This window comes from Melampsora larici-populina (assembly GCF_000204055.1).
Source record: "Melampsora larici-populina 98AG31 unplaced genomic scaffold MELLAscaffold_94, whole genome shotgun sequence".
In the NCBI taxonomy this organism is placed as follows: Eukaryota; Fungi; Basidiomycota; class Pucciniomycetes; order Pucciniales; family Melampsoraceae; genus Melampsora; species Melampsora laricis-populina.
The window spans coordinates 181,650-208,919 of NW_006768858.1; the positions used below are offsets into that span (position 1 = coordinate 181,650).

The window sequence follows — 27,270 nt, forward strand, 5'->3', positions numbered from 1 at the left end:
TGGCGATATCTGAACCGGGACTCAGATGATTAGAGTGTAAAGAATATTCTTGAGTATTACCATTATAACTCTCAAAATTTTCGGTAGCAAAAAGACATGGAGGCCCGAATCTTTCGATAGATTCACATAAATGTATTATCATATGGAACTTAGGCTTGTTGCACCACTGAGCCGTGAGTTGTACTATTGACTTCAAGAATATTCTAACAAGGGTCTCCAGCTCCTTTCGATAGGTCTTAATGTCGGAAATTTCAGTTTGAAATATGTAGGGAGCGAGGTGGGATAGGGCAGTCCAGGTCTCGCGTTCTTCGTTTGTCATCGCACTGTGGAAAAAAACAAAAGGGGCCGCTTGAAGAACAACTCGAAATTCCTTTCCGTTCAAACTGAGGAAATGTTGTATCATTGCTTTAGGCTGAATGGCTGGAATGTTCAAACCTGAAGCGTTGAAAGACCTCCAACGACCCCAGATGTCGTTTTTGTCTTTTGCGGAACATGAGCTCATGTGGTGCCGCAATAAGTACTTGGTTACACCTAATAAGATGACATGTAATACCTCAACTGGGGTATCGCGATGGCCATCGAAACCTTTCAGAACACAATGTCAATAGAATCAACCAATTATAAAACTTTAAAACAATAATATCACCTTTTAAGCGTAGGAACGGGTTGAACAGACGCTCCCCAAAAATTTCGTCAAGCTCTTGGCAAAATGCAGCTGTCTGGGCGTTTGTTACTGAAGAATCCCTTTGGAGATCTTGCTCCATTTTAACAAAAACCAGGTTAAGTGCATCCTTCACGCCGAGTTCAGTCGACTTTGTATTGAATTGGCCAATGGTTCCTGGGCGTTGAGATAATTCCCAAAGGGCCTTAGTACTGTTGATAGTTTCCGACCACTGGCGCGTTCGTAGTCTTGCCTACAAGATCAAAAAGACAAGGTCAGAGATAGATACTGGCGAGCTGTTCAAATTAATATTTGTGAAGTGACTCTTGCCTGCCTAGTTCGTCAACCCCAATGAAATTGCATATGTACCTTGAGGACCGTTTGTCCATCAGAGACTTCGCTTTCAGGTGACATACTCGACAAGGTGAGAGAGAGGTAGTTGGGTTCATTGTATTGGTCACCTCGGCATGCATGGGTGAGTCACCTAGATGACATAGCACAGATGTCATCACGAGTACTTCCGCCTGAGCCTTGTGATCGTAGGCTACAAAGCCGTTGGTAATGAGGTTGCTGGTTTGTAACAACATATAGATGTTCAATTTAAGTGGTGTGAACTTATAAACTTTGGCCAACTCACTTCAATTCGTCTACCACTGGATCTGCCAACTCCAACGCTCCAGCCGTGTTCGAGGTTGTCACAAAGTGGCAATTGTATTCCTGATTGGAAACTTTCGGAGGCAGTCAAGCCAACGTGAAGTAAAAAGCTATATGCTTATTCCAGCGCTTTGATTTGTTGCCTGACAGATTGTCACAGTACAAAACCAAGGGTACATGCCTTATAATTCGACCATTCGCTTTTTCTCGCCACAAATTAGTTGTCGGTACCTCAGTGCAAGTGCCTCCGTCTTTTCCTGAAACGACCAACACAAAAACAGTTAGCGATATCAACGTTGTCAAAATGTCAAGGTATATATATACATAAAACCAAACTAACTGTACATAACGCCACTACATAACTCTTTCATGAGGCGGCCGTCACGCATAACAATTTCGTCAAATACTTTAGAGAAAGATTTAACGTTGATTGTGGTAAACAACTCAGAGTTGAAATCTGAAACATGTTGGAATTCCAATCGGATATGAGGGTTTTCCCATTTCAGATGTGCAAATACACATTTTGCAAAGACATCTTCTCCAGATTTATACATGTAGAAAGGAATTACAATTCTTTGTGTATCTAATTGAACTGGTTCGTGAAGATAGAAATGAGTGTTTGCGTGCTCAACCATTTGCACCCTGACATCGGCGTCAAGACCCTCTCGCCACTTCTGAGATTGGGCCAGGCAGAACACTTTGGTGTCGTCTTTGGGTAAAGAGGGCATAAACTCCAGAAACTCTGATACATAAGGATTTGCGAGTTCCTGTGCCAAGATATGGTTAGATTATTGCGCGCGCTCTTAATGCAAATCATATACTTGCCTGTTTAATTATTTGTTTTATTTGCAAACCAAAGCATGGTTTATCTAAAGGACTGAGCGTTTCTGACACATTGAATTGGAACCTGGTCTTGAGTTGTCGACGCACTTTCTGAACGGTCTTGTACGCGGGCAGCTTCACTCCAAGGAGTCCAAAGAATGACCGCATTCTTCCGTATTGTAAGAGGGACAAAATTGCCCTTGAGGAACCTAATACCATGAATCCAACCATTTGCTGCATTTATCACGAGGTCAGAATGTGCGATATGTGATGATAGTTTATCACACGAAACTTGCCTCAAGACATGTAAAAGGGTACCATGAATCATCCGGCTCATTGCTATCTTCGTGCTCGTCCTCAGGGCCGTCGCTTTCATCCTCGTCAACATCGGAGAGGGAATTGATGTCGATGTTGCCAATTGGATTGTCTTCACCACTATGAACACTGACCTCTGGAGAATCAAAAAACATTGAATGGTTTCGTGTCCACAGTTCTACAAGCCTATCTCGAACAAAATTAGGTTGCGGATCTTCGATCTGGATGTCGATGTCATCAATTTCCGCAGGAACATGGCCATCAGGACTCGGCGGGTCTGAGTTTATATGAGATTGCTCATGGTTGATGAACGAATTAGACGTTTGGGTTGCCTGTTGCTTAACCACCCATGCCTTAACGTTCTTCACATGGGCAGGACCCGATTTATGCCTGTGAATATGGCTGCTCTGCATTGAGCGGCTACCTGGGCACGCAAGACATACAAACGTAACAGAATCTGTATCTCGACCTACTTTGACAATGCCTTTAATGAATCGCGTTCATTCAGTGATGAAGTGGACCAGTCAAATATGTATTAAGATGTGGAACTGAAGCCTCACATTTGTCTTCTTCATTATTGGACATTGACATTATTGAGACGTGCAAAATGTCAATGAAGCCTCGTCCTTTGATGAAGGGAAATTTGCAAAGATAGAGTTGAGGAAAATTGAGGCGAACAATAATATGCAAGGTAATAATCTATTGGGACCCATCGATCAAATAAAACATCCTTAAATTGGATAATGGTTACATGGACATTCGGACAATACAAACGAATTGTCGTCCGGAAAAACCGTATTAGCACGGCTTTTCCACTGCGGATTTAGCAACCACGCAATCTTGGTAGTTAGATAATGTGGTTATGCAACCTGCTATTGAAAAGCGGTTGGTCAACCTATTCTGTAGAGGTTAAATAACCGTATGTAGGGTTTCGTCTTGACCAGGTAAAAACCCCGCTATTTGCTCGGTGCCCCACAGATAATTAGTGGGGCTCTGCCCGTATCTATTTGAAACCCCCCCTCAACCAATTTTCAACAAAAGCGGGGTTCGTGGTGTAGTAGTCCTACTTTACACCCACCTAGCCAGTTAGTGCGATATGTGAAATCAAAAGCACTTAAAAAAAAAAAAAAAAAAAAAATCACATAATAATACATTACACATTAGTCTTATTCACTCCCACGTATTTCATATTCAATCAATTCACTATATCAAATTACTAATATGCTTATACATATCATAATGCTTGTATCTTTCATATATAAACTCATACTCTCCAGAGCCTCTAGTTGTTTGAGCGTTGATATTGTTTTCATTTCTTCTCTCAAACTCTGTCCGCTGTGCCACACTCTATTCATCTCTATTCTTTCTCATTCATATTATACATAGAGTGCTGACACTCTCGTACAGGTTAGTATTTGCTTCATATGAAATCTACTGTTGATATTGTTTTCATTTCTTCTCTCAAACTCTGTCCGCTGTGCCACACTCTATTCATCTCTATTCTTTCTCATTCATATTATACATAGAGTGCTGACACTCTCGTACAGTTGGTTTGTGCTTCATCAGATCCCTGATCAGATCAAAAACAACACAACAATCAGTCAAATGTTCTAGGAAGGATTAGTAGGATATGGAGAGATATTTGTGATGAAAATGTGTTGTATGAGAAAGTTTTAATAATGAATTTCTTTTATCTAAGCAAATTTAATCAAGAGAAAATAAATGAATAGTAATAACAAGATCATACCTGATCAGATCAAAAACAACACAACAATCAGTCAAATGTTCTAGGAAGGATTAGTAGGATCTGGAGCGATATTTGTGATGAGAATGTGTTGTATGAGAAAGTTTTAATAATGAATAAGAAAAGAAAAACTTTCTCAGATCAGGAATTGATAAGTTAGATTCAGCAATACATTCTGTGGTTAGGTTAATCTAGACAAAAGGTTGTGAGTAAGTCATGGAGCAAATTACATAGTGTTTATCTAGTTGACTATTAAGAACACAAGACAGAAGAGAATAGAAACATAACATAGATAAATAAAAAGAATCATGTTGTGAGTGATTTGGTTCCAACAAATATGTAGTGGTGGTTAAAATATTACAAACAATATGAAATAATTATTGCTTAATCAAGATGACATATTGATTATGAATTCCCCACAACAATTGGGAGAAAGTATGTAGCTGTGATTTCCCAATTGAGAAGGGAGATGGGACGTTGATGAATGAAATGGCTGAGTGTTGGTGAGATCAGAAATGTAAGGGTGCTCTGGACCCGCTGTACTAGTTTTAGCCATTCTTTGTTTTTTGTTTCTTGTTTGGTTGGGGTTTTTTATGTCACACTTTGAGACCATGAGCAATACTGTCATTCTTGAGCTGCGTGACTGCACTGAGTTTCAGATCTGCTAATTTACAATGGAGTTCCGCAAAAGATTGAGAAGCCAAATTCAGAATGAATGAATCATTGTTGGCATGAAAGATGTGTGGTACTAAGATATCATATATCTTCCTCTCAATCCCCTTGGAGTTTGGCATTTTAACAGATCAATTTGCCTTGTGGCACTTGTTGTCAGCCTAGCTATACAAACTTGTACTAAGTATGTGGATAGAAAGCTAAATTTCCTTATGAAATGTATATTCCAAGTTTCTGATGCTTGTGAATTTAGTTTTCAATTCTTCGTGAAAGGTTAAGCAGGTGTGAAAGATGATAACTATCTCTAACTATGAGTGTAGAAAAGTTTCCTGAAGTGGATACTGGAAGTAAACTGGCTTTAGGTTTGCTTTAGCAAAAAGTGTTGAATAATGATTCAATCAAAAAGTATGAAATATGAAGCCTTCAGTCAATTAGCTCGCACTAAGTGATCTTTAAAGGTCTTCTAAGATAATAAGAAAATGTAGAATGACAAGAAGAAGAACAAGTTTCAAAAGAGGATATGAGTTTTAAAGAGTCTATTGATAAGAGTTCTAAGAAGTAACTATCTTCCTGGTGAACCGTAAAGGGATGAGTCCTTTAGCGAGGTGAGTTTCTAACAATAGTTTTCTATGATAGAAAGGTAACAGATGCCAATGGAAAAATTTGTAGTTTATAATTGGATGATTCTTTTTTCTGTTTGAAAGGTAACTAGGTTTTTTATAGCTTTTGATTTTGCCTAGTTGTGATAGTCATACATCACTGGTTCCTGTTTTAATAAAAAGGGCCAGGTCATTGCAACCTTTACCCTTGGTATAGACCAGTTAGTCTGGTCAGGGTCTAGTGTTGGTAAGGGTTTCTCTATATTGTCATAATATAGTTGGGTTGGACTAACTCGGGTGTTAGTTGTCAGTTGTAAGGGTTTCTGGTTTTATTCTGGTTACACTCTTGACACTGAGTGGTAGCGATGTGTGTTAGTGATTAAGTTGTGTTTTTATGTTTTTTGTATATGCCATAAAGAGGAGTTATAACCTCGTAGGTTATGTGATGTTATGGTTTTGTCAGTTGTGTAGGAGTTTTGCTCTGCAAAACTTCTTACCGCTGACACTTGTGCTGTAGTTTGAGGAATGTTGGTAAATTCTGATAGTCAGACAGCACATACTCTGTTAACAATGAGATATACCTGAATTAGAGGTGAATGAGTCTACCTTGACACTCCTTACAAATTCATGGTTCCTCATTGATATCTCTTGCATCCCATAAAATGGAAATAAGCCACCTTTTTGATTGTGGATTGTCCAATAGGCTTCCATATAGATTCAAACTACGCAATGATTGGATTGGTTGTGAGCTGGAGCAAAAAATAGGAGTGGAAGTTAAGCTCAACACTGAAAGAACAGTGTGTCCAGATTCACAAAAAAACAGAGTGAGCAAACGGTCTGTCAACTAGGCAAAGTGACACTGTCAATACAAACTAATTCTGCTCCTTTCTCAGATTCAGGAAATCAAGGCAGCTGTGCTACTGTTTTATTGGGACCTAAATGTGACAATGGAAAATTCACTATGAGCCAAAGTGTATTGCTTTTTGGGGCTCTCATTATAAAGACCTACGGCTTTTTTCAACCAAGGTTCAGCTGCAAACCAAAACTTGACTCAAGGTCCTACCATCACATGACCCTGAAGTTCCTTTGTCAAAAAAAGATGCCCTGAGATTAGCAAGTGTAACATAACTTTGGTATCAAAATTATTCATAATTTCATGAATGTAGATCTGCTTGTTGCAATGTATCAAAGCATCACAGAGGTTGACATTGTAAGATTCCATGTTTTCAGCAGCTAAAAGACATACAAGACCAAAAAGTTGAATTCACTCTTGAAGGTGAATCAACATATGAAATTTGGGGTTGTTAACCCATTGAGCGGTGAAGTTAACCAATTGAATGAGGAAAGAGCCTATGTGGTCATCCACTTCCAGGAGTTATGCTTTCATATCAGAGATTCTAGTTTGAAAAATATAGAACAATAAAATACATGAAGATAAGCAAAGATCACACTGCTCTCTGGTGGTATAAACAAAAAATACAAAATTTACTGTTTGCAGAACTGTCCAAAGATCTTCTCCTATCAGACTATGGTAAAATTGGGTTAGATTGGTGGCCTTGATTTGAGGCATGTTCAAACCTCTTGTACTGAAATTTTGTCAACATGCCAAGATTTTGTTGAGCTTATGTGAACCAGGTTTTATTGGTACAAGTCCTTTCATGAGGTTGAAAATAGATACTTTGTGATTCCCGGAAGCACCACATGAAGCAATCCAAAAGCTGTATCTCTGTGACTGTCAAAACCCAAGAAATAATAAATGTTGAGCAACCATATCAATATGGAGTGAAAATACAGTAAATAAGATTAATACTCACCTTTTAGCCTCTACATGGGGTTGAATAGATTTGGGCCCTCATGTCTTTATTAAGGGTACTCAAGATTTGAGAAGTGGGCTCCAGAAGTGTCAAGAAGTGACTTCCAGAAGTTTTTTGAACATGCTCAAGAAACTTAGCTTCTGGAGCTTCTGGAGCTTCTTGAGCTGAGAACCTCTGAACTCCACTCATATGTGTGTGTATGCTATTTTTGATTCAATTTGAAATTCATCTGAATATCATTGTTAAAGACCACCTTTTACTTCAAAAAAAAAACAAAAAACAAATGTGTGTGCTATATTGTAGTTTCTTTCTGTTTATGGATTATAATCACATTCTTTAGAATTTGAGGGCAAACAAAGAAGAGAAGATGTGAAGGGAGCTTTTCCAAAATTTTGTGCTCAGATCAGTATCACCACTTGATATGGGGCTCTCAAAGCTACAAAGAAAGCTTCAGAAATGACACTCAAGACACTTCTGGATGTCACTTCTTGACCTTTCTGGAGACCACTTCTTGAATTCCAAGTACCCTTATTTGATTTCTTGCACAGCTTTGCAACCTTGTGGTTAGGCAGTGTCTCACATGCAACTTGGACATTTTTGGTCTAATAATTGTTGATCTTCACACTCATCCCAAACAGTGGAGTGCTGGATGCACTATTCCTTTCAGACAAGTTAAGGCTCAGTCTTGAATTCAAGTGTGTTGAAATGTGCAATCAACTTAAGTAAATACATTACACTTACAAATGATTAGGAAACACAAAAGGAGAAGGAGAATTAATTAAGATAAACCAATGATGAAACAATTACAAAACATTTACCCCAGTTAGTTTGGTAGATCAAATTGGTACTTATACTTGTCTAGTGTGAATTCAAGTGTACTTCTCTTTCCTCATCTTTGGAAAGAGAACTACGTAAATTTTTATTTTTTCTTTCTGACTATTATTCAAGTTAATGTTGTTGTTTCTGATTGTGGTTATGTTTGGATTATGTCTTCAACTGTTATAGACATCCATCTCTTATAGTCCCAAAAGATCAGTTATCAAAACAGAGATAACTTATACTAATCATCATCTGTACCATTCTTAGGTACTCATCTTATAATTCCTTATTAGTCATATTTGATCTTTTCTAACTATTTCTATTGGTTACTTTAGGTCAGAATCATCTTGTTAGTTTTGTGTTAGGCAGAGGTTCTCATTGTGCTATTGTGCACACTCTTAGGTGAATAAAATCATTATCTTTGGAAAGAGAAACATCCATCTCTTATAGTCCCAAAAGATCAGTTATCAAAACAGAGATAACTTAGACTAATCATCATCTGTACCATTCTTAGGTCAGAATCATCTTCTTAGTTTTGTGTTAGGCAGAGGTTCTCATCGTGCTATTGTACACACTTTTAGGTCAGAATCATCTTGTTAGTTTTGTGTTAGGCAGAGGTTCTCATTGTGCTATTGTGCACACTCTTAGGTCAGAATCATCCTACACAAAACACAAAAAGACTTGATTCCAAAGCAACTCAAAATTTCTCAAAGTGCTTGTTCATATCCCTCAGGGTTCCACATGTTGGGAGATTCATTCACATATGCACAAGATCAAGTGAATCTGCTTGTACTGCTTGCAAGAGAGAAGGTTTCTTATTAATCTAATTATGAGCAATTCAACTAGCTGCTGAGATATAAGAAATCATTGTAAGATGTTGTCAGTGGATATTGCTTGCAACTGTTTGACAATTGTACACCCTCTTTATTTTTGAACAGATACCACACAGTTGCCTCTTGAGCTCTAGCACTTGATCAATTGCAGTCTTCAGGGTCCTCTTTGTCAGATGATGTCCCAAATTCATGGTCCAGATTATTTGATAGTGTTTCAAAGGCACAAAAAAGCTGATGAGTGTTGATATCAGACTCATCTGAGAAACTAGCTTCATACAAAAATCCTTGCACAAGATGATTGGATGGGTCCAGCAACTGGAGATAGCTGAGAGGTGAAGGTGGATTTTCAAGAGATTCTTATGGATAAGGTTTGTGTTCCAAGTGCTCATTCTTATCCATGAAAGGATTTAGAAGTGTATGTGTTTCTGTTGATCCTTGTGCTTCTAACCCCACAAGCAATTGCTCTTTGGCTGCCTGGCAAGCTGGGTATTGTCCAACATTGTGTTGATGCACCAAGGATTTGATGTGATGCTTGTAACCAGACATTGAACATCCACCACAAGCTTTGCATCAAACACAAGGGTCTGAGTGCTCTGTGGTAACATCTTCAATATCTACAATTTTGATCTGCTGATAATCTTCCTATAACTCACATACAGAAACCTACTTGAGTTAGTGGGTATGAATGGGTTGATAGATGTGGTGGCCATGAGTTTTGCAAAACACTCTATGCACCACTACAATGCTGCACCTGAGGCTAGCTGGTCTCCTGGCTAGGATTCATTGATTGGTAGGACTTGTGGTCCAAGGCTGGCCGCATGCACTGTGTCTGTGTAGGGTTTTCTCCTCAAAGAGCGCACACCAACTTCCTTTGAGGAGAAAGGGAAGTTGTGCGCGCTTGTTGACAAGCAAATGCTACCCGGACATGGTGATGCCCGCTGAAAAGGGCAGGCAGGATCAGTTGCAACCAATTGTCCACGGGCATCTGAGATGGGTGCTGTGGTTCAAAATTTGACCTGGCCAATCTGTGACTGAAGTTGACCGCTTATGGGCACACAATCATCCTGTGCTGTACCTGTAGGCTGTGGGGATGAAGTCAATGATGCTCTACAGGATGTCTGAGTAGTCAAAGATGGATAAGGTTTTGAATAGAATCCTGCTTAAGTTAGCCAAAACATTTTTAAATATCCTAACCCCAACTTGATAAGTTGATGGAGTGCCAGTAGCCAAACAGTTGATCAGGAGCTTTGAGGGATGATTGGTTATTTTCTGTTGGACCATGGACCACGTGGTGTTTCTTCAAGAGATCAGCTGATGCATAAAGAATCCATCTGATCGGGATTATTTTTTTTTGTACTTAAGTCTATGTACTTAACCAATGCTTAAAGAAATCTTGAACATTTTTCTTGTTGAGCTGATTGAAATTCTTTGTCTTTCACTTTTGATTTTTTGATTGAAACTTTAATGATGAACTTTTGAAGATTTTTGAACAAATTGTTGAACCAATGAATATCAAAATTAAAAAACTAATTCAACAACTTATCATGATGAACTGATTACGAACTTGATTCAAACCAATACTAACCATCAACACTTTCAAGCTTCAATCGATTTCGAGAACTTCATCTCCTGCAATTCATTCAAATCAAATCAAAATATCAAACCTAACTTGGTTTATCTAAATCATCCTTCTACTCTCAATCATCCGGCTTTAATGTCTTCTCCATTCTCTCAACAGCGTCCTTCAATTGCGTCTGTCATTCAAGAAAAACGTCGATTGGCTTCTTTACAATCTCGTCAATCTAATCAACAACAACAACAACAACAGCAACAGCAAACTATCACATCTTCATCAGGCTCTTCTACTCCTCCTCCTCAGGTTTTACCTACTCCTTCTCAATCTGTTCCTTCAAGTGTTCGTCAAGTTAGAAGTAGAGGTGGCACTCGGATCGGTGGACTTTCTGATTTAAATGGGACTACCAGATTTGATAGCTTAAATGGTGCTTTCAATCGATTCACTTGGGATACCCATCCTCCTTCTTCACCTGGAATTAACAGAACTCCTTCGGCTTCCACCTCAAACACTTGTCGTACACCATCTCATCCAGTCATCAATACTTCAGTTTCAACTTGTCTTCGTCTGGGTGAGGTGGTCATGACGCCAACAACTGAAGTAGGTCATTCAATCGAAATTGTCAACTTTAGCATCTCCACTGATATCAATCACCTATGTCTCTTTTTTAGGAATGGCGCTCACTTGGCGGGTTGCCTGGCGATATGCGAAAATTCACAGATGGGCTTGATATGAGTGATGGTCGGGATGAAGATGATCCAGAAGATGATTCAGATGACTCCACTGGTTCTCTCAACACAACAAATCCAGCTTTATTCCCATCTCTCAATATTGATGATGCATCACCCACAATATCTAATGAACCTGATCAAAATCACAACTCATCAAGACAAACCCGATGTCCTCCATCTCTCAATTCAATTTCTCTTACATGTAACTCTGAAACACAAACGCTTCAAGAACCTTGCACCTCGCCTTTACCAATCAGTGCCTTACTACCAAGTGATGTCGAACCAATTGCAGCAATTCCTACTCTTACGTCGGTCACTGGTATCATTCATACCAACATCAGTCGGATTCATCAACCCCGTGCTTCATCTTCCGGTTCAATACCAACTCTTTCGGCCATGTCATCACAATCACTAGGTCTTTCTCAACGGCCTTCGCCTCCTACGTCACCTACCACACTTCTTACCTCCATTCTTGACGCTTCTCAACCTCCTACTATACGACCTTGCTCACTCCTGCATGATGGAGTGGTCCGAACACCAATTGATCCACGCTCATACTCTGCTTCTACAGGATATCGCTCTATTGACTCATTTGTGATTGAAGGCGAGGCAGGTAAAGGAGCCTATGGGGTGGTGAAAAAGGTAAGGGAACGGGGAGCTGGGCCAGATGCGCCATCTTTGATCATCAAATACATCATCAAACAGAAGATTCTAGCAGATTGTTGGAAACGGCACAAGGTACTCGGACCTATACCTGTTGAAATCCATGTACTAGATCATCTCAGGCGGGTGAGCTATCGTCCATCAATAATCGGTCCTGATGCTAGTAACCCAGTCTTATCTAATGAAGTTGGAGATGGAACCATCTCACATAATCGACCGAATAGTTCACAAAGAACAGGACATCCACATATCTGTGGTATTTTAGATTATTTTGAAGATACTGATTATTATTATCTTGTGATGCCATTCTTTGGAGATGGATCAGATTTATTTGAATATATTGATTCAAGACCTGAAGGATTAGATATTGAAGAAGTCAAACGGATCTTTGGTCAAATTTTAGATGCTGTTTGTTTTATACATGAAAGGAATATTGTGCATCGAGATTTAAAGGATGAGAATGTGATTATGGATAGAGAGGGGAATGTTCAATTGATTGATTTTGGAAGTGCTGCTTATGTTAGGGATGGGAAAAAGTTTGATACGTTTTCAGGTACACTTGAGTGAGTAATTTGTTTTTTGATTCTTTTTGAATTGATTTTGAGAATTGATATTTGATTGAGGGTAAATTTTTTTTCTTGAAAAAGTTTTGCAGCACCTGAAGTTTTAAGAGGAGAAAGACATGGAGGTAAAGAAATTGATGTTTGGGCATTAGGAGTCTTATTGTATGTTTTGATGTGTGGAGAATGTCCGTTTTGGAATTCAGATGAAGCAAGCTTAGGACTTGTTGAAGGTAGTAGATCATCGATTGGATTGAATGGTAAAGATTTAGATGGGATCGATTTGCTTAATCAATGTTTAACTTTAGAACCTGAGAAACGGGCGACTACTCATGAATTAAGTTCTCATAGGTTTTTGTCTAAAGACGGTTGGATTGGTAAACCTCCTGGTCGAACTGATTGATTTGATTGATGTTTAATTGATTCTTGGTCGAGATGTAGATATGCTTTTCTTCTGTTTTTTTTACTCCAAAGTTGATTGATATCTAAATTTGATTATTATTTCTTACTTTTTCAATATCCATGATCTTTACCAACCAAAAAATCACACAAGATGATATATCTTTCCTCATTTTTATCATGCACTGTTATTATGTTTTTTCAAAGAAGAGAAAAAAAATTTCGAATGAGAGAGAATAGGTTTTTTTTCATGTTTTTTGTTTGCTTGAAATCTTTGTTATGAATATTTCGTTTTTTTAGCTTTCTAACTGTATGTCTTGCTTCTGTTGAACAGTTGTTCTTGTTTTCTTTTGTTTGTTTAATTTTTGATTGTTGAATATGATTTCTTTTTATAATCTTTTATGAAAATTTTGGTGAAATCAATTTACTTGAGAAGATTGATTTGAAGGAATAATAAATTATGTATCTTGGAGCTTATTGAGAAATTCTGATTGGTCAATGGCATGGTCTATATACCTCTTGCAGTTGGCTTTCTACGAATGGTGGTTTTTGAGAAAATGAAAACTTTTTGTGAAAGCGTTACTGATGATTTATACAAGAAACAGATCTTCTTGAGAAGGTTGATGTGAAGAAAAATCCTCTAGTTTTTTTAGCAGTACACAAAGGTAAAACAAGACACTCAATGATTCACGTTGGAAAGCTTTGTTACTTCAAGGTAACTTGACCTTGTGCATCTGAATTATGTGCCCTCAAGTTCTTTTTGATTAGAGTCACAAATAGTAAAAGAAGAGAGTATAAAAGCAATGTTAAGCGGAGATAACCAAGATAGATATAAAGTTTCTAAAGGAAATCACAACAAAATCAAACAACACTCATTTGTTTTTGGGCTTTGAAGGAAACAGTTTGTTTTTAGCTTTCCTCCCTGTTGCGTGTGAAGTGATGAGTCCAATTGAATGAAGGTAATTATGAACTTTTTCATTTATCCCAATCCGTAAAAGGTTGATTGCTGTCTCCAACTGGAAGCCACAATGCCTGCGATTGCAGGCGTAGGCAAGCATTGAACACATTATAGCCGGAAGCTGATCAAAATCCCCATCATGGTTAGTAAAGTCCTTCCAGTTCTTGGAAAGATGAAGAAGAGACACACCTGCGCAAGCCTAGAGGCTTCAATTTTGCTTGCAGATGAATCCTTTTCAGAATCTGATTCCTCACTGTCTTCTGATTCCTTTTTCTTTGATCGCCTTTTACCTCTAGCTTTTTGAGCATGTTCCAACTTTGATGAAATCAATTCAGACAAGAAAGGCATGTTTTCTAAAACAACTTGATTGCGAAACTCTTGAGACTCTGCTTCAAGAAAAGATGATGTGATGTTTTTTGGGTGATAGTACATTCCATCAGGTGGGTTACCACTTGGAGAGTCTTGCTGGTTCACAATTTCCTTTGCCTGTGTCATTCAATGAGAAGTATTAAATTCAAAATCATAATCAAAGAAAGAGAAAGTTTCTTGCACAAACCTCCTCTAGAATAAACTGGGCCCATCGCTCTTTTCCACCTTCCTTTTCACTACATATTAAAGTCTTGAATCCTTTCAAGATTTGAAGTGTTGAGGCCCAGCCAGCCTCGTTGGCCCACCTGTTACGTCGTTTGGCTATGGCGGCGTTTGGAGAGGTCAACATCCGTCGGACAAAGTCCTTGGGGGTGGTGTCAAGGCTTTTGATGTAATCGCAGATGTCGAGTAGCTTTTGTTGCTTAGGAGTTGTTGGATCAGGTTGAGTCATTTTGAAAAGTAATTCGAAGAAATCAAGGTCTGTAAGAAATGACTTGATGAGGCAGGTTTGAATGATCTTGATCCGGTTAACCTTGATGGATGTGAATAATCAGAGATTTTCATGGGAGATTTGGAAATCGTGATCAAATTTTTCTTTCAAGTTAGGTCAAGGTGATATCCTAAACCATTTATTTCACGACTCACCTTCAGATCAAGAGTTATATACCGTTCTATCATTTCAGCTTACAATGTGATGTCATTCAATCAAGGTTAATAATAGCATCTTTTTACACTCGTCCTATTTTGCAATGTTTTCGAATCACTTCTGAAATGTTGACCAACCATAACTCTTTGCTTGATATTCATTTTACAGTTGTCCAGTTGATCACCGAATTCCGAGGAAATACGCTGTCGGCATTCTATTTTGAAGTAGGCAAAGATACACTGTACAATGATGCGGATGAAAGTGTGAATAGGCAGAACGTCGCGTATGTAATGAGCCAAGTAAGATTACTCTCTGGCTTTCATACCAATGATGATCATTTACTCATTGACCAAGTTGCTTGTCATTGCTTGGAATCTACGTAGATCCTAAAAGTCTATCGTTTTGCCCTGGCTCCAATCTCACCACATCTCGCTGACGAGACGTTGTTGTACGTGAAGACTCACAATAAGGAATCTGTCGAAGGCTTCGGTATCTTTTGTGAGCAGTGGCCCGCCTTCTTTGTGAGTGTTTTGTTGTTTATGTGGGGTTCTGACTGTTTCATTCTCAATCGGTCCACCAGGTCCAAACATATGCTAAAAAAAACAATTTTCATGTTGTTCTGAAACTTTTTCTCCTTCTTTTGGTGATCCTAATCTTTCTGAAGAACTGGTTGGAATTCGATCATGTGGAAATCGGATCCTTTTCACCATATCCTGAATCTATCAATACATCACAACACGTCCACCATTCTCGATAATTCAATTTGATCCTGGCTATGTTGGATGAGATTCTTGCAACCGCTCGTGGACTCGGCTGAACTGATTCAGTGTCTTCTGATGACATTTTAGGTGACTCTGTAGATTGGTGTTCATTCTCGTTACTTGCTGCCACGCTCGAGTCACTGGCAGCAGAAGACAATCGGGCTCGGGTAGTCGATTCAATCAGTCTACAATAATTTCGTCTCATCAATAGTCTACAGTAATCAAATGAAAATCAGTATCGTTTTCAGTATCAGAAAAGGAGGGATGAAAACTAACCGTGAAACGCAAACATTTGGATTGGAATTGAAGATGTTGGCCATGGTGAGTGCATAAGAGTATGCTTCAGAAGGTTTTGGCCGTCCGATCCCCATACGCCGAAGCCAGAGTAGTAGGGGTTTGCTTTGAGCTTACCTACGCTACAAGCTGAACTGGAGTCGCTTCGGAAGGAGACGCAAGACGGTCTCTATCTAATCGCTCTACGTTCTCCTAGATTGACCTGTTGATTTACGCTCTTTTTCGATTGTATCTTCAGGAAAATCACGGTTGCGTCTGAAGTCGAGGCCGTGTTCGATTTCTCCAGCTGTGAAGCGTCTAAAGCTCGGGTTATGTCTAACCTCATAGAACATAGTGCGTGATCGATTGACCTTATACGAGCTCTTTGTCACACTCTCTAATTCTAACCTGACATCACGGGTCTTGAAGTTAGAAGCCGATCTACTCCCTCGTCTGTTCGGGTTGTCAGACGTATCAATATGCAAAAGTTTCAACGCTGCTAAAACAGTTGTCAACCTGGCATCTCCAGCATGGAGAGATGAGGTCACCTCAAATTCAAATTCCGGTGGATGACCTTGTAAGAGCATCGCCACCAGCGTAAGGTAGAGGTGGGAAAACGTCAAAAAGTGTCAGTTTTACCTTATGAGCTCGAGGCACCGGGGGATGTAAACTGACATTTTCACACGGGCCTCTTGCATATTTCACCTTTGGTTGGCTACATGTAGCCAACCAAAAGCAAAATATGCAAGACCAATTTTTACCTCATACACAACACATTTGATTTATTTTCGCCCAATCAAGCATCGAGACAAAGTCCTCTGACATCATCCGTTCCCCATTGGCCTCCCACAGACTCCCACCATTCCAAACAATCACCTCGCTTGAACACCAACCGATTGATCGATCTTGATCGATCACGCACCTCGCTCGGCCTGGTCGATTCCACACCTGATCTTGTGAAGACCCTCGCAGGACCACGGATCTGAAACTTCCGGTGGATAGGATAGATGGTATTCCAAGGCTCAGAAAGGCCATTAAAGGACTGTTCTTTCTTGCTTTGTCCCTGTTTCAAACTCGCTTCCCTTCCTTCTGGCTCAGTACTGTCATGAACTCCAATCCTCCGAACACCCCATCCAAGCGTCCTTGTGGGTTTTTTTTTCATATACCATATACCTACCTCAAGATATCACGTTGACACTTACCTTTGTGTGTCCAGTCAAAGGAATTGAAGTGCGGCAGCGCCAGCCTTCCTTTCATCCACGTGATGGTTTTCATGGTATTTTTCCAGTTGCCACATCCAGACCTCACAACATTACTGAAAATATCTTTGACAATTTTAGGTCCCGGATCCCCCAACACCGATCAGTTTCGAGATGGTCGTATGTATTGTATCATTCACCTTCTTCGATATAAATGACCTGACTTCTCTTAGTACCAGGCATACCTAACCAACACAACGGCATGCCCTCCAACCATCGTGGAAACCATGGAAGCAGCGTACCTAATCAGTTCCTCCGCGGTAAGTAATTCCTTCAACTTCAACCATAAGCAGTTCAACATTCAATGTCCACTAATTAGATCATACATTTTTTAGGCAATCAGTTGGGTTCCTTGCAATCGTCAAGCCACCATGGTCAAACTCAGCTTTACAACAGTTGCCATTCATCAAACCGTTCAAGTCTGATCCCCTCACCTCCTCCAACCGCTGGAAGTCAAATAGTCAACAACTCCCAGTCTCACATTGGAGGTAAGATTAAGTTCCGTTTGATTTCCGTTCCGTAAAGGTCAGCAGTTATTCAGGCCACTTATTATTACATCCTTGTTTTTAGGCAATCAGTTCGGGTCCTTGCGTCCATCAAGCCAAGGTCAAACTCAACCTTACACCAGTACTCACTCGTCAAACGGTTCAAGTCCAATGCTCACTTCCCCTCCTCCATTGGCTGGAAGTCAAAATCTTATTGACTGCCAGGCTTACATGCCCCCTCAGGCATCTAACCATTTGAACGAGTCTCAACAATCATACAGCGACAGTTTTAATCACTCCCAGTCTTCTCAGAATTTTAAGGATACTCAGCCGTTATCACAACACTCTCAGGCATCTTCCAATTTTAACGAGTCTCAGCGAACACACAGCCAAAATCTTCATGACTCCCAGTCTCCTATGAACACTCAGCCGTCATCTTACAGCCAAAATCTTAATGAATCCCAGTCTACTACTCAAAAGACCAAAAAGGTCCGCAAACCACCTGCGTCCAAATCTACTTCCACTACTCCTTCCAAACCTGTTTCCAAAGAACCCAAGACTCGCTTAGGCAACTACTCCGCAGCTGAAGACCTCGCACTGTGTCGTGCATGGGTGTCCATCTCTGAAGACCCTGCAATCGGTACAGGTCAACAAACAAGTTGATTTTGGGAGCGAATCCAGGATGCCTACAACACCTTTTGTGACGGACCTGGTCGCAGTGTCGCATCTTTGCAGAGCCATTGGAGCCCTTTGCAAAAGAGCTTGAGTAAGTTTGCTGGTTGCATTGAACAGGCTAAGGGTTATCATGCAAGTGGCAAGTCAAACCAGAACATCATCAGTGACGCCCATGCTATTTATCTCAAGTTGGAAGGCTCCGAGTTTGCACGCTTCCAATGCTACGATTTGGTTTCCGATTCTCCAAAGTGGAGCGATCACCTCACCAAACAAAACGACAAAAAGAAATCTGACAAGTCTGACGCTACTCCTGGCAATCCAACAAGCTCTGAACGCCCCATGGGAGCCAAAGCGAGCAAAAACCTCAAGATGCAGCCACCTAGCCATTCTCCGGAAATAGTTGACCTCACTAAAGCGCTTGTCAATTCCAGCAAAGCGATGTCCAAACACATCGAGCGCCAGGCGGAAGCAATTGAACTCATGAGTCAAGACTCATTCTTGAGAGGGGGTTTGGAAGACCTAGACCCTGATACTCAAGATCTATTCGGAAGACGACGTGCAAAAGTCAAGAGAGACATGGAAGCCTCATTGGCCGAATAACTGATCAGCTTGTTGATGTTTTTTTGATGACTATGGCGTGCTTTCAATTCTACTATGCACTTTTTCTTTGAACAAATATGTATTATTTCTCTATCTATCCGTTGCTGATATGCCATCAACATTTATTTGTTGTTTTTTTGTATATTATATATATTATATATATTATATAAAGCCCTCTGTATCCGTGATCATTATCAATTATTTACTCGCGTCTCATGTTATCTTATCATTTTCTAACTACTTCTCTTGCTACTTCCTTCAATCGATTATGCTCAATGTTAGAATGATGCTTGTTATTTTTCAACGTGCCACGTGAGGGAGGGGAAACGCCGTAGTACACAACACGTAGTACACCTCCCAGATGGGTTTTGTTGATCATGATCAAATGGAGATTTAACAGAGCGCTTGGATGTGAAATTATTTTTGAAATGGTGCATCTTTCATCATATCCTGTGTGTTGTCATGACAAGCAAGTCATTCGTACGATTGTAGAAATATTTGTTTTGTTCTGCGGCTGCTGCGATGTGGAGGACAAGTCATATAAAAGCTTCTCTTTCTCACTCATCCGCTCATTTTTCTGCTTCATCCTTCATTTTCTGTTGATATTTCTTACATTGTATATCGGCTTTTATAACACTCAACGCTTGTAGAATCCTACATAAATTGTTCATACATCTTAGTCTCGTACTTTCATCTTATAAAGCTTGCACAGCACTAACTTCGCTATATATTTACCTTGAAAAATGTCATCGCCATTGCCAACTCCCTCGTCCAAGTCCAATCGCGCTAGATCTCCTGAAAGTCAGTGATGAACATGATATTCACAAAAATGAATCAGTGATTAACTTTTTCCTTCATCTTTCTGACAGTAACCTGGCTTGGGAGCACGTCTGGAACTCAGTTTACACCACAAGAGTTTCTTTGTTACCGGTCATTCCTTGAAGAGGCCAATCACGTTCTTGAAGAGCCCGATCACATTGTTCCGCATTTAGCTGATGATGCAGGTGAGAATCAAAATGCAACAGCTGAGGGTAAGCAACAAAACTTCATCGCGAGAAAACAGGATGCTGACTGTGACGCCAAAGTAGCCAGACCGCGTAGTCCCTCAATCAAAATCGTGGCGTCAAACATAGAAAGTTGGTATGAATCAATGAAATCATGTTGAGCATCCAAATATATTTGGGAGAAACCAAATATACTGACTGTTTCACTTCACCAAAGTAGGAGGACCGCGCAGTCCCTCTATTGAGAGTGTTCCGTCTAACAGACAAAGTGAGTTTGACTCATTGTGATCATTACAGTCATCGTGCCTAACATACATTTGTGTTGTTTTTTTGTAGCCCCAAGCCCTCGAGCTTGGCGAGAGATAGAACGGCTTGAAGAACATCAACGCCAACAGCAGGCCAAGGAACATATGCGTCACATTATCCACTCAATCCAAAGTAAGCGCCGACAAGGGTTTCGAGACCTTTGCGACACCCTTGGTCAGGTGTACAATTACAACGGACCCTATTTACAAAGACCTGGTGACAAGGCATTGGCTGCTGAGGTTATAAGAGATGGAGGATTAGGAGCCGAATTTGTCAATTGGTTTGATAATGAAGTCAAATGGCAATGGCTTCAACTTCGCGTCGACAATCTTTAGGATTTGATTCTTGGTCATGATCTCGTGATCCTTGTTCGCCTCACCACTTATACTTTCATGTCGATACTTTGAGTTTCATCATTGTTCATTCATAGCTTGGCCATGGTTTAGTGTTCTGTGTCTTATGAGTATCTCCTTTCTTTGAAATGCAATTGCTGCATTACAGACACTACGAGCAAAACAGACTGAACCTAGCAAACAAAAAATTTTGAGGCTTGAATAGTTCAAGGCAAAAAAACACGCTGAGAAATAAAACCAAAGTAAACCTATAAGTAAAACCAACAAACCAACGAAACAAACAATGTAAAGCAGTCAAAAGAAAACAAATAAAACAAAATTGAAACTATAAGTCAACTTTACGGCCGTGAAAGTCCCATAAATAATCAGTCAAGTCACTTTGAAGTTTAGCGTGAATAGATTGGTCACAGATGGCTTCTTGAGTGGCCAAGTAAATAGGAAATTCAGCACGTTAACGCCAAAATTCCGGACGTTCATGTATTGCCTCAGGTTCAACCAATCCGTCTGCACGTTCATCTTCTACAATCATGTTGTGCATGATCACACATGCTTGCATTATCACTTTTATTGTGCCGGTATGCCACGCTCTGGCTGGGCCGGCAACTATAGCAAATCGGGCCTGCAGTACTCCAAAACAGCGCGCTACATCTTTGCGAAAAGCTTCCTGACACCTCACAAAATGCTAATGGAGAAAGTCGGCTCTAGCTCTATATTTTTGGACCCTGTACATGACAAAATAAAGAACCTTCTTCTTTTCTCCCAACGGTTGCGGAATTGTCTGAACCAAGGTGGCCCCTTTGGGGTAAATACCATCAGCTAGATAGTAGCCCATGTTGTATTCGTTACCATTTACTTTTCAATTGCAAGGGGGAGCCTGTCCTTTCGCGAGTTGAGTAAAGAGTTGTGATTGGTCCAAAATGTTGATGTTGTTTAGTGAACCTGGCAGGCCAAAAAAGCAGTGCCAGATCCATAGATCTTGGGAGGCAACGGCTTCAAGGATGAGAGTGGGATCACCTTTTCGTCCTTGATATTGGACTGCATATCCCTTTGGGCAGTTTTTCCAGGTCCAGTGCATGCAGTCGACAGAGCCTAACATACCGGGAAAACCTTGACTTTCTGCCTCCGCCAAGAGACGGGCGGTGTCCTGAGCAGTAGGCTTGCGTAGGTACTCTTTGCCAAAGGCTTTGTCGACAGCGCGACAGAATTTTCCAAGTGAAGTAAGAGTGGTAGACTCAGCTAGTCTGAGGTTTTTGTCTTCACGATCGGCTGGGCCACCGTAAGCTAGCATTCGTATAGCGGCAGTGCATTTCTGGAGCAGGGTGAGACCAAGTCGGCCAGTTGCATCACGTTTTTGGACAAAATAACTATCCGCTTTGGTGACAGCGTCAACAATTCGGAGGAAGAGATGGCGTCCCATGCGAAATCGTCGACAAAAAAGGTAGTCGTTGTATCTGGGCAGGTCGGCAAAGTAGTTGTTCCAAAGTTGCTCGTGCCCTTTGATGTGATTTCAGTCAACATTGGGCGCTTTACCGGGAAGTGATCCTCCACCCTTGCGGGCGCCATCATTAGGAGGAGGTTGATTGACAATGTGGCTAACTAAATTGGCAGTGTCAGTTACCATCCTGGCACTGCTAGCAGCACCTTTGCTTATTGCGGATAAGGCTTCAAGGGGTAGTGGCATCTTGGTTGGCGGGGACATTGCTACAACATGACATAGCAGAGATAAGCATCCTTTTTGCAAGCTTCAAAGGCCGCAAAGTAATCGAATCTCACTCACCGAATCAAAGTAACAGTCGATATCTTGATCCTACCACAAATGAATAATGAAAGGTGAAAGGGAAGAATGGGCGATTAGAGTTATGTGATGTATTGCCGCAAATATCAATCGATAAGGGTTATGTGAATGCAATTGAGATGATGATCGGTGAGCTGTTGCAGCCCATGATGTATTCCAGAGGCTTGTCATGCAGACGGGACCGTTTAGGGATATGGTCTCCAGGGAGATACCCGATTGGGCACGCGGGAGTGCAGGATGCATGCCATGGGTGGCGGCCAGGGAGATTATCTCCCACGGGTAAAGAGTAACAGGCTGGGATACGCTCCCCAATTAGGCCACTTTTACCTTTCACTGGTGGCGACGCTCTAAGTCAATCAAATTTTGAATGACGCAATGTACTACGTCATTGATCCTGATTGATCGTGTGATTTGCACATTTATCGTGTCTCTCGTTAGTCCGGACGGTTTTGCTTCCGGCTTGGAGATCAAAATGTTCAAGATGTTGGAATCATGTGGCAGAAGATGAGGACAAGTTGTGTATGAGATGTATATAGGTGTTATTATCCACAATACCAGTATCTGATGTTCATGCAAGTTGATCATTCTTCATGTTGACATTTTAAATTCAATTTTTTTGTGCAAGCTACAACTTCACCTAAATGTCCTTCATGAGTCTAGTTTCTTGGAATTGAGAATCTAATTGTAAGATTGGATGTGAACCTTCACTCACTACACCAAATCACAAATATACCGCGGGGTTTAGAAAAAATATTTTTTTATAGAAAACGTGGTTGAGTTTTCTAAACTGCCAGGATTTCAAAACAAAAATCCAGATTTGAAGTACAATTCCTGTACACAATACAGATCAGGACACTGTGAATACCACTCAAATGGTAGGTCATTGTATATGTCTTTGATCATGTTAAGAAAACACTACACAGTAGCGTAGTTTGTACGTAGACTAGCGGTGATATGCATTTATTTTGGATACTATTTCTCAATCTTAGTGTTAATGTATTAAGCAGATCAGAAAATACAAAGGTGCTTCAATTTCAAGTGATGAGTGTCCAGCACACATATGAAATATAATACAACGAGGAACAAGTATATGAAAGATAAAAACAACCTTCCTCGTGAAAAAGTAGCAAATCACATTGATTCTTGCCTTAGTTAGTATTTAAATCCCCTTCAATACCAAAATCATTTGCTCTAGGTTAGCTGGTACCGGGTCAACCTCCAGTTGACTATACACCAGTGGCTCTTCTTGTTTAATTTTTCAATCCATTCAGAAGAGTAGCAGTCAACGGGGAGTCCAGGAGCTGCTGGTATCTTACTGAGAGGTGCGTTTTCTTGGCAAATCCAAGGTCAAGGCAAGCGACCAGTTTTTTTCCTGACCAACTTTGGAATACTTGCATTGCTTTGCTCAACGTATCCGTCCAAGAGTATACAAACCCATCTTAAGCTGTTGCTACGCCATTCCAGAGCTCGGACACAGCATGGCATAAGCCCATCAGAGTGACCCTCAATACCAGCTTCATTGTCAGTTTCATCATCACTGCAGGCATTTTCAAGTATTGCTGAAAGCTTCAAAAGCTGCATGGGTATTGAAAATATTGCTTTATCTCTTGTTTTCTTTAACTGGATTTCAAGCAAATAGAAAGATTTCATGATCAATTTATATTTGAATGAAAAATTCAGTAAGAAGACTGACATGTTGGAGTCGGGAAACTTGTCGGACTCTGCTTCGCAATATCTCCAATCGTTCTGGATCCCATGATTGCAAGCAGTACCTATTCAAATGAATAAATCACAAGTCGCGTAGCAGATACAAAAAGTTTCTCAGTTTAGAACATTACAAAATATTGATATTATTAACATACCGCTTAGACAGTGATTGAGTGTATGTATCAAGACACTTTCTTATGAAGGTGTCGTCCTTTCCGCCCACAGACACTCCATTGTACTCACCACACTCCACCAGCTTGTGGAATATCTTCAAGCAAACATTCCAAGGCCATTTGTTTTTGGGCGCTGATGCTGACTTTAAAAAATCTGGACAAAATTTGGAGAGACCTGCAGCTTCTAACATATTTTTCATGATTTTGAGTTGTTGAGGAGTTGCATCCTTGTGTCCAGGTCCGTTTTTGTATGGGAAGCAAGGATCGAGAGTTTTGTTTTGTTCATCGGTGCGTGTAAGTCCTGTATCAGACATACCCTCCTCATCTGGATTGTCTGGTGGTGGAAGATCAGAACTGTCCTTGACCCCAATGAGAGTATCAACATGAAACCGAATAAGATCCTACACAAGTGGATTCTGACACCATTAGATATTGATCATATGCGTGGGTATATGCTTATTGAATGACTCACTCCAATACGGCCACCACGTCTTTGTGATTGAGGAGAATTGTTATCAATTGGCTCTTGAGCCATCTTATGTACCACTTGAGTCAAAGCTTACATTTTGCTTTCAAGAGATTCTACCTTCTGGTTGCTTCACATTAGAAGGATGTGAAGTGTGCTGATGTCTATGGTTTTGCTGAGGAGAATGAGATTGAGAATTATCTGGTCAGCTTGATGTGCGGGGTTTGGAGAGGATCTGTATAGAACATTCACCTGTCACGCAGGGTCTTGGGAGGGCATGGTGTAGAAGGTGAAGCACTTGGTTTTTGGGTTTCTGTAGAAGCAAAAGGGTCAGAATGTTCATCCCGGTCATCACACATCTCGTCATCAGATTCATTGGTAGGTTCATCTCCTGGTTCCCAATTGGAACCCAAATTTCTTGTCAACTTTGCTTTGGACTTTCCTTTATGTCAAGTGTTCTTTGAAGCTCAAGAGTTTGGCGTGAGGCAAGTAGGACATGGTCAAGGGTATAGGAATCGCTGATGCTCTAGGCTGGGAAGTACCAAGACCGAAGAGCCGGCTTTGGGTATACTAGTGCTTGTGATTGAGGTTATAGGAACTTCTTAAATGGTCATTTGATGTACATGAAAAGAAGAGGAGGGAAAGTCAATTGTGAGTTTTGGAAGTGTGAAGAGGATAAAGATTGAAACTCACTGTTATGTTGAGATTTGTGCCTTGCCTCCTGATGGTCCAATCTCGAGTCTTTTGTATTGTGAAAAGAGTCTTTCAAAAGGTCTTGAGGAAGAATTACTGAATTGGTATAAAACGTAATTGTTCATCAGTCTTGATCCTGGCTAGGTCATACTGATCAGTGGACCGTACGTAGATCGTTGTATGTATTGCAGTTGTTCAAAAGTTCACTCCTGTCCATTCCGCTGGTGTCTAGTCCGACCATTCTCAACATATTGATGAGCTGAGTGTTGTCGAATTGATCGTGGTCATCATCACCTATCCCACTGTCTTGATCCTTGGTAAGCTCGAATTCTGGTTTCCGAATGGGCCCCAAAGCCAACTTGGATTGTGATTTTTCCTTATGTCAAATCTTGTCTGACGGTGAAGAGGTTGATGGTAGGATAGTAGAATGTGTAAGCTGGGTATTGTCGATTTGATTGTTGTTGATATCCTTATCAGAGGGCAAGATTATTGAAGCTGTATGTGACTGACTCCCCAGGTTTAACACTGTAGTGGTTGGAGTTTGTAAATCCCGCTTAGATTGAACTGGCTGGGACTGGGTCAAAAGACGTTGTGGAGAGCAAAATCCATCTTTTTTGCTCTCTTTTTTATACAACTCAAGGCATACTTTTTTCTCACATGGATGACTCTAATTATCAGGGTCACATTCAAATATAAAGTTGTATATTCATTTAGAAAGATCACAAATTTTATATAGGTGGTTAAATAATGACTACATACTACATAAATTACTAGGTGGAGTTGATCATAAAGTTAGTCGAGATAAATTGAGAAAGTGAACAGTGAAATAACATAATAGCTTAAACAATCATATTAAAATAAAGAAAATTACCCCAGTACTATCACGCATTCAGAATCGAGGGAAAGTGGAGAAGAGTTTTAAGATGGACAAAGGAGGTGGGAAGAATAAAATGAAGCTAAACATTGAATAGGGGAATACTGAAGCAGTCGAGCACGAGGAGGTGACAAGAAGCAATTAGTATCAGCAGTTTATAACAGAAAACGAAAGTAATATAAAAAAAAGCACGTACTGCTAACTGAACCACGAGTGGACCGAGAAGATCATATAAGTTAAAGGCAAACCGTGTTCGCCGGCAAAACTGGATAAAACTCCCAATCAGTACTTTCAAGTTGGAGGTTTACACATCCTTTGAGTAAAATCCTTGGCTCACGTGTTCACCTCATCATCTATTGTCATGATCATATCATCTCACTTCAATACAATCCTTCAATCCACTTCAACCATCAACTATAATCAGGAACCTACTTGAATCTTGACACTTCACCTTCTTCAAAAATCCTCAATCAACAAGTTCCTCATCTCAGCCAATCAAAGACCATGAGCAGTCTGGTAAAAAGATTGTATCTTCAAATGATCAATCATTCCCATGATTCAATCACTCAGAATGGTCATCAAGACAGAAACATCAAAGAAACATGACCTGATCTAAAACATCAAGGGTATCAAGAAAATCATCAAGTTCAATTTATTAGTAGTTCTATTTCATTGATCCATGCAATCTCATTCTCATCATGCAGCATTCATCGGTATCTTATTTGATCAATTGGTCAAATTAATTGAACTGATCTGACTAAATTAACCTGAACATGAACAACAGCAACACCAACAATCATCAACCAAATCTCATTCTCAACTTCACCTACTTCCACTACTTCTTCCTCTTCTTCAACTTCATCATCATCTCCATTTACAAATCAACATCATTGTCAACATCTCAATCAATCCAACTTTCATTGTCTAAATCGACCTACAACTACCAACCACAACTCATATTTTTCATTACCACATGATCTCCTTAGTATCACTGATGAAGAACTTGCTGCTTGA

At 40.2% G+C, this 27,270-nt stretch overlaps 4 protein-coding genes across 4 annotated transcripts; 3 read left to right on the forward strand and 1 right to left on the reverse strand.

Annotated features, from left to right (window-relative positions):
- Window positions 1–10,371: 10,371 nt before the first annotated feature.
- MELLADRAFT_118591 (uncharacterized protein) lies at window positions 10,372–13,260 on the forward strand (the record flags this gene model as incomplete). The annotated part of the gene is made up of 3 exons (XM_007418510.1): window positions 10,372–11,106; window positions 11,178–12,463; window positions 12,548–13,260. The coding sequence occupies 3 exons, from the start codon at window positions 10,648–10,650 to the stop codon at window positions 12,861–12,863; spliced, it is 2,061 nt and encodes a 686-aa protein (XP_007418572.1).
- A 1,637-nt stretch (window positions 13,261–14,897) lies between these two features.
- MELLADRAFT_113787 (uncharacterized protein) lies at window positions 14,898–16,453 on the reverse strand (the record flags this gene model as incomplete). Its single annotated transcript, XM_007418513.1, has 4 exons — window positions 14,898–15,071; window positions 15,297–15,425; window positions 15,562–15,805; window positions 16,074–16,453. The coding sequence occupies 4 exons, from the start codon at window positions 16,451–16,453 to the stop codon at window positions 14,898–14,900; spliced, it is 927 nt and encodes a 308-aa protein (XP_007418575.1).
- Window positions 16,454–17,327: 874 nt separating this feature from the next.
- On the forward strand, window positions 17,328–18,885 carry MELLADRAFT_69527 (uncharacterized protein; the record flags this gene model as incomplete). The annotated part of the gene is made up of 4 exons (XM_007418498.1): window positions 17,328–17,385; window positions 17,461–17,613; window positions 17,696–18,222; window positions 18,403–18,885. 4 exons carry the CDS (start codon window positions 17,328–17,330, stop codon window positions 18,883–18,885), a joined length of 1,221 nt encoding a protein of 406 aa, XP_007418560.1.
- Window positions 18,886–19,628: 743 nt separating this feature from the next.
- MELLADRAFT_113789 (uncharacterized protein) lies at window positions 19,629–20,050 on the forward strand (the record flags this gene model as incomplete). Its single annotated transcript, XM_007418511.1, has 2 exons — window positions 19,629–19,686; window positions 19,755–20,050. The coding sequence occupies 2 exons, from the start codon at window positions 19,629–19,631 to the stop codon at window positions 20,048–20,050; spliced, it is 354 nt and encodes a 117-aa protein (XP_007418573.1).
- Between the last annotated feature and the right edge of the window lie 7,220 nt (window positions 20,051–27,270).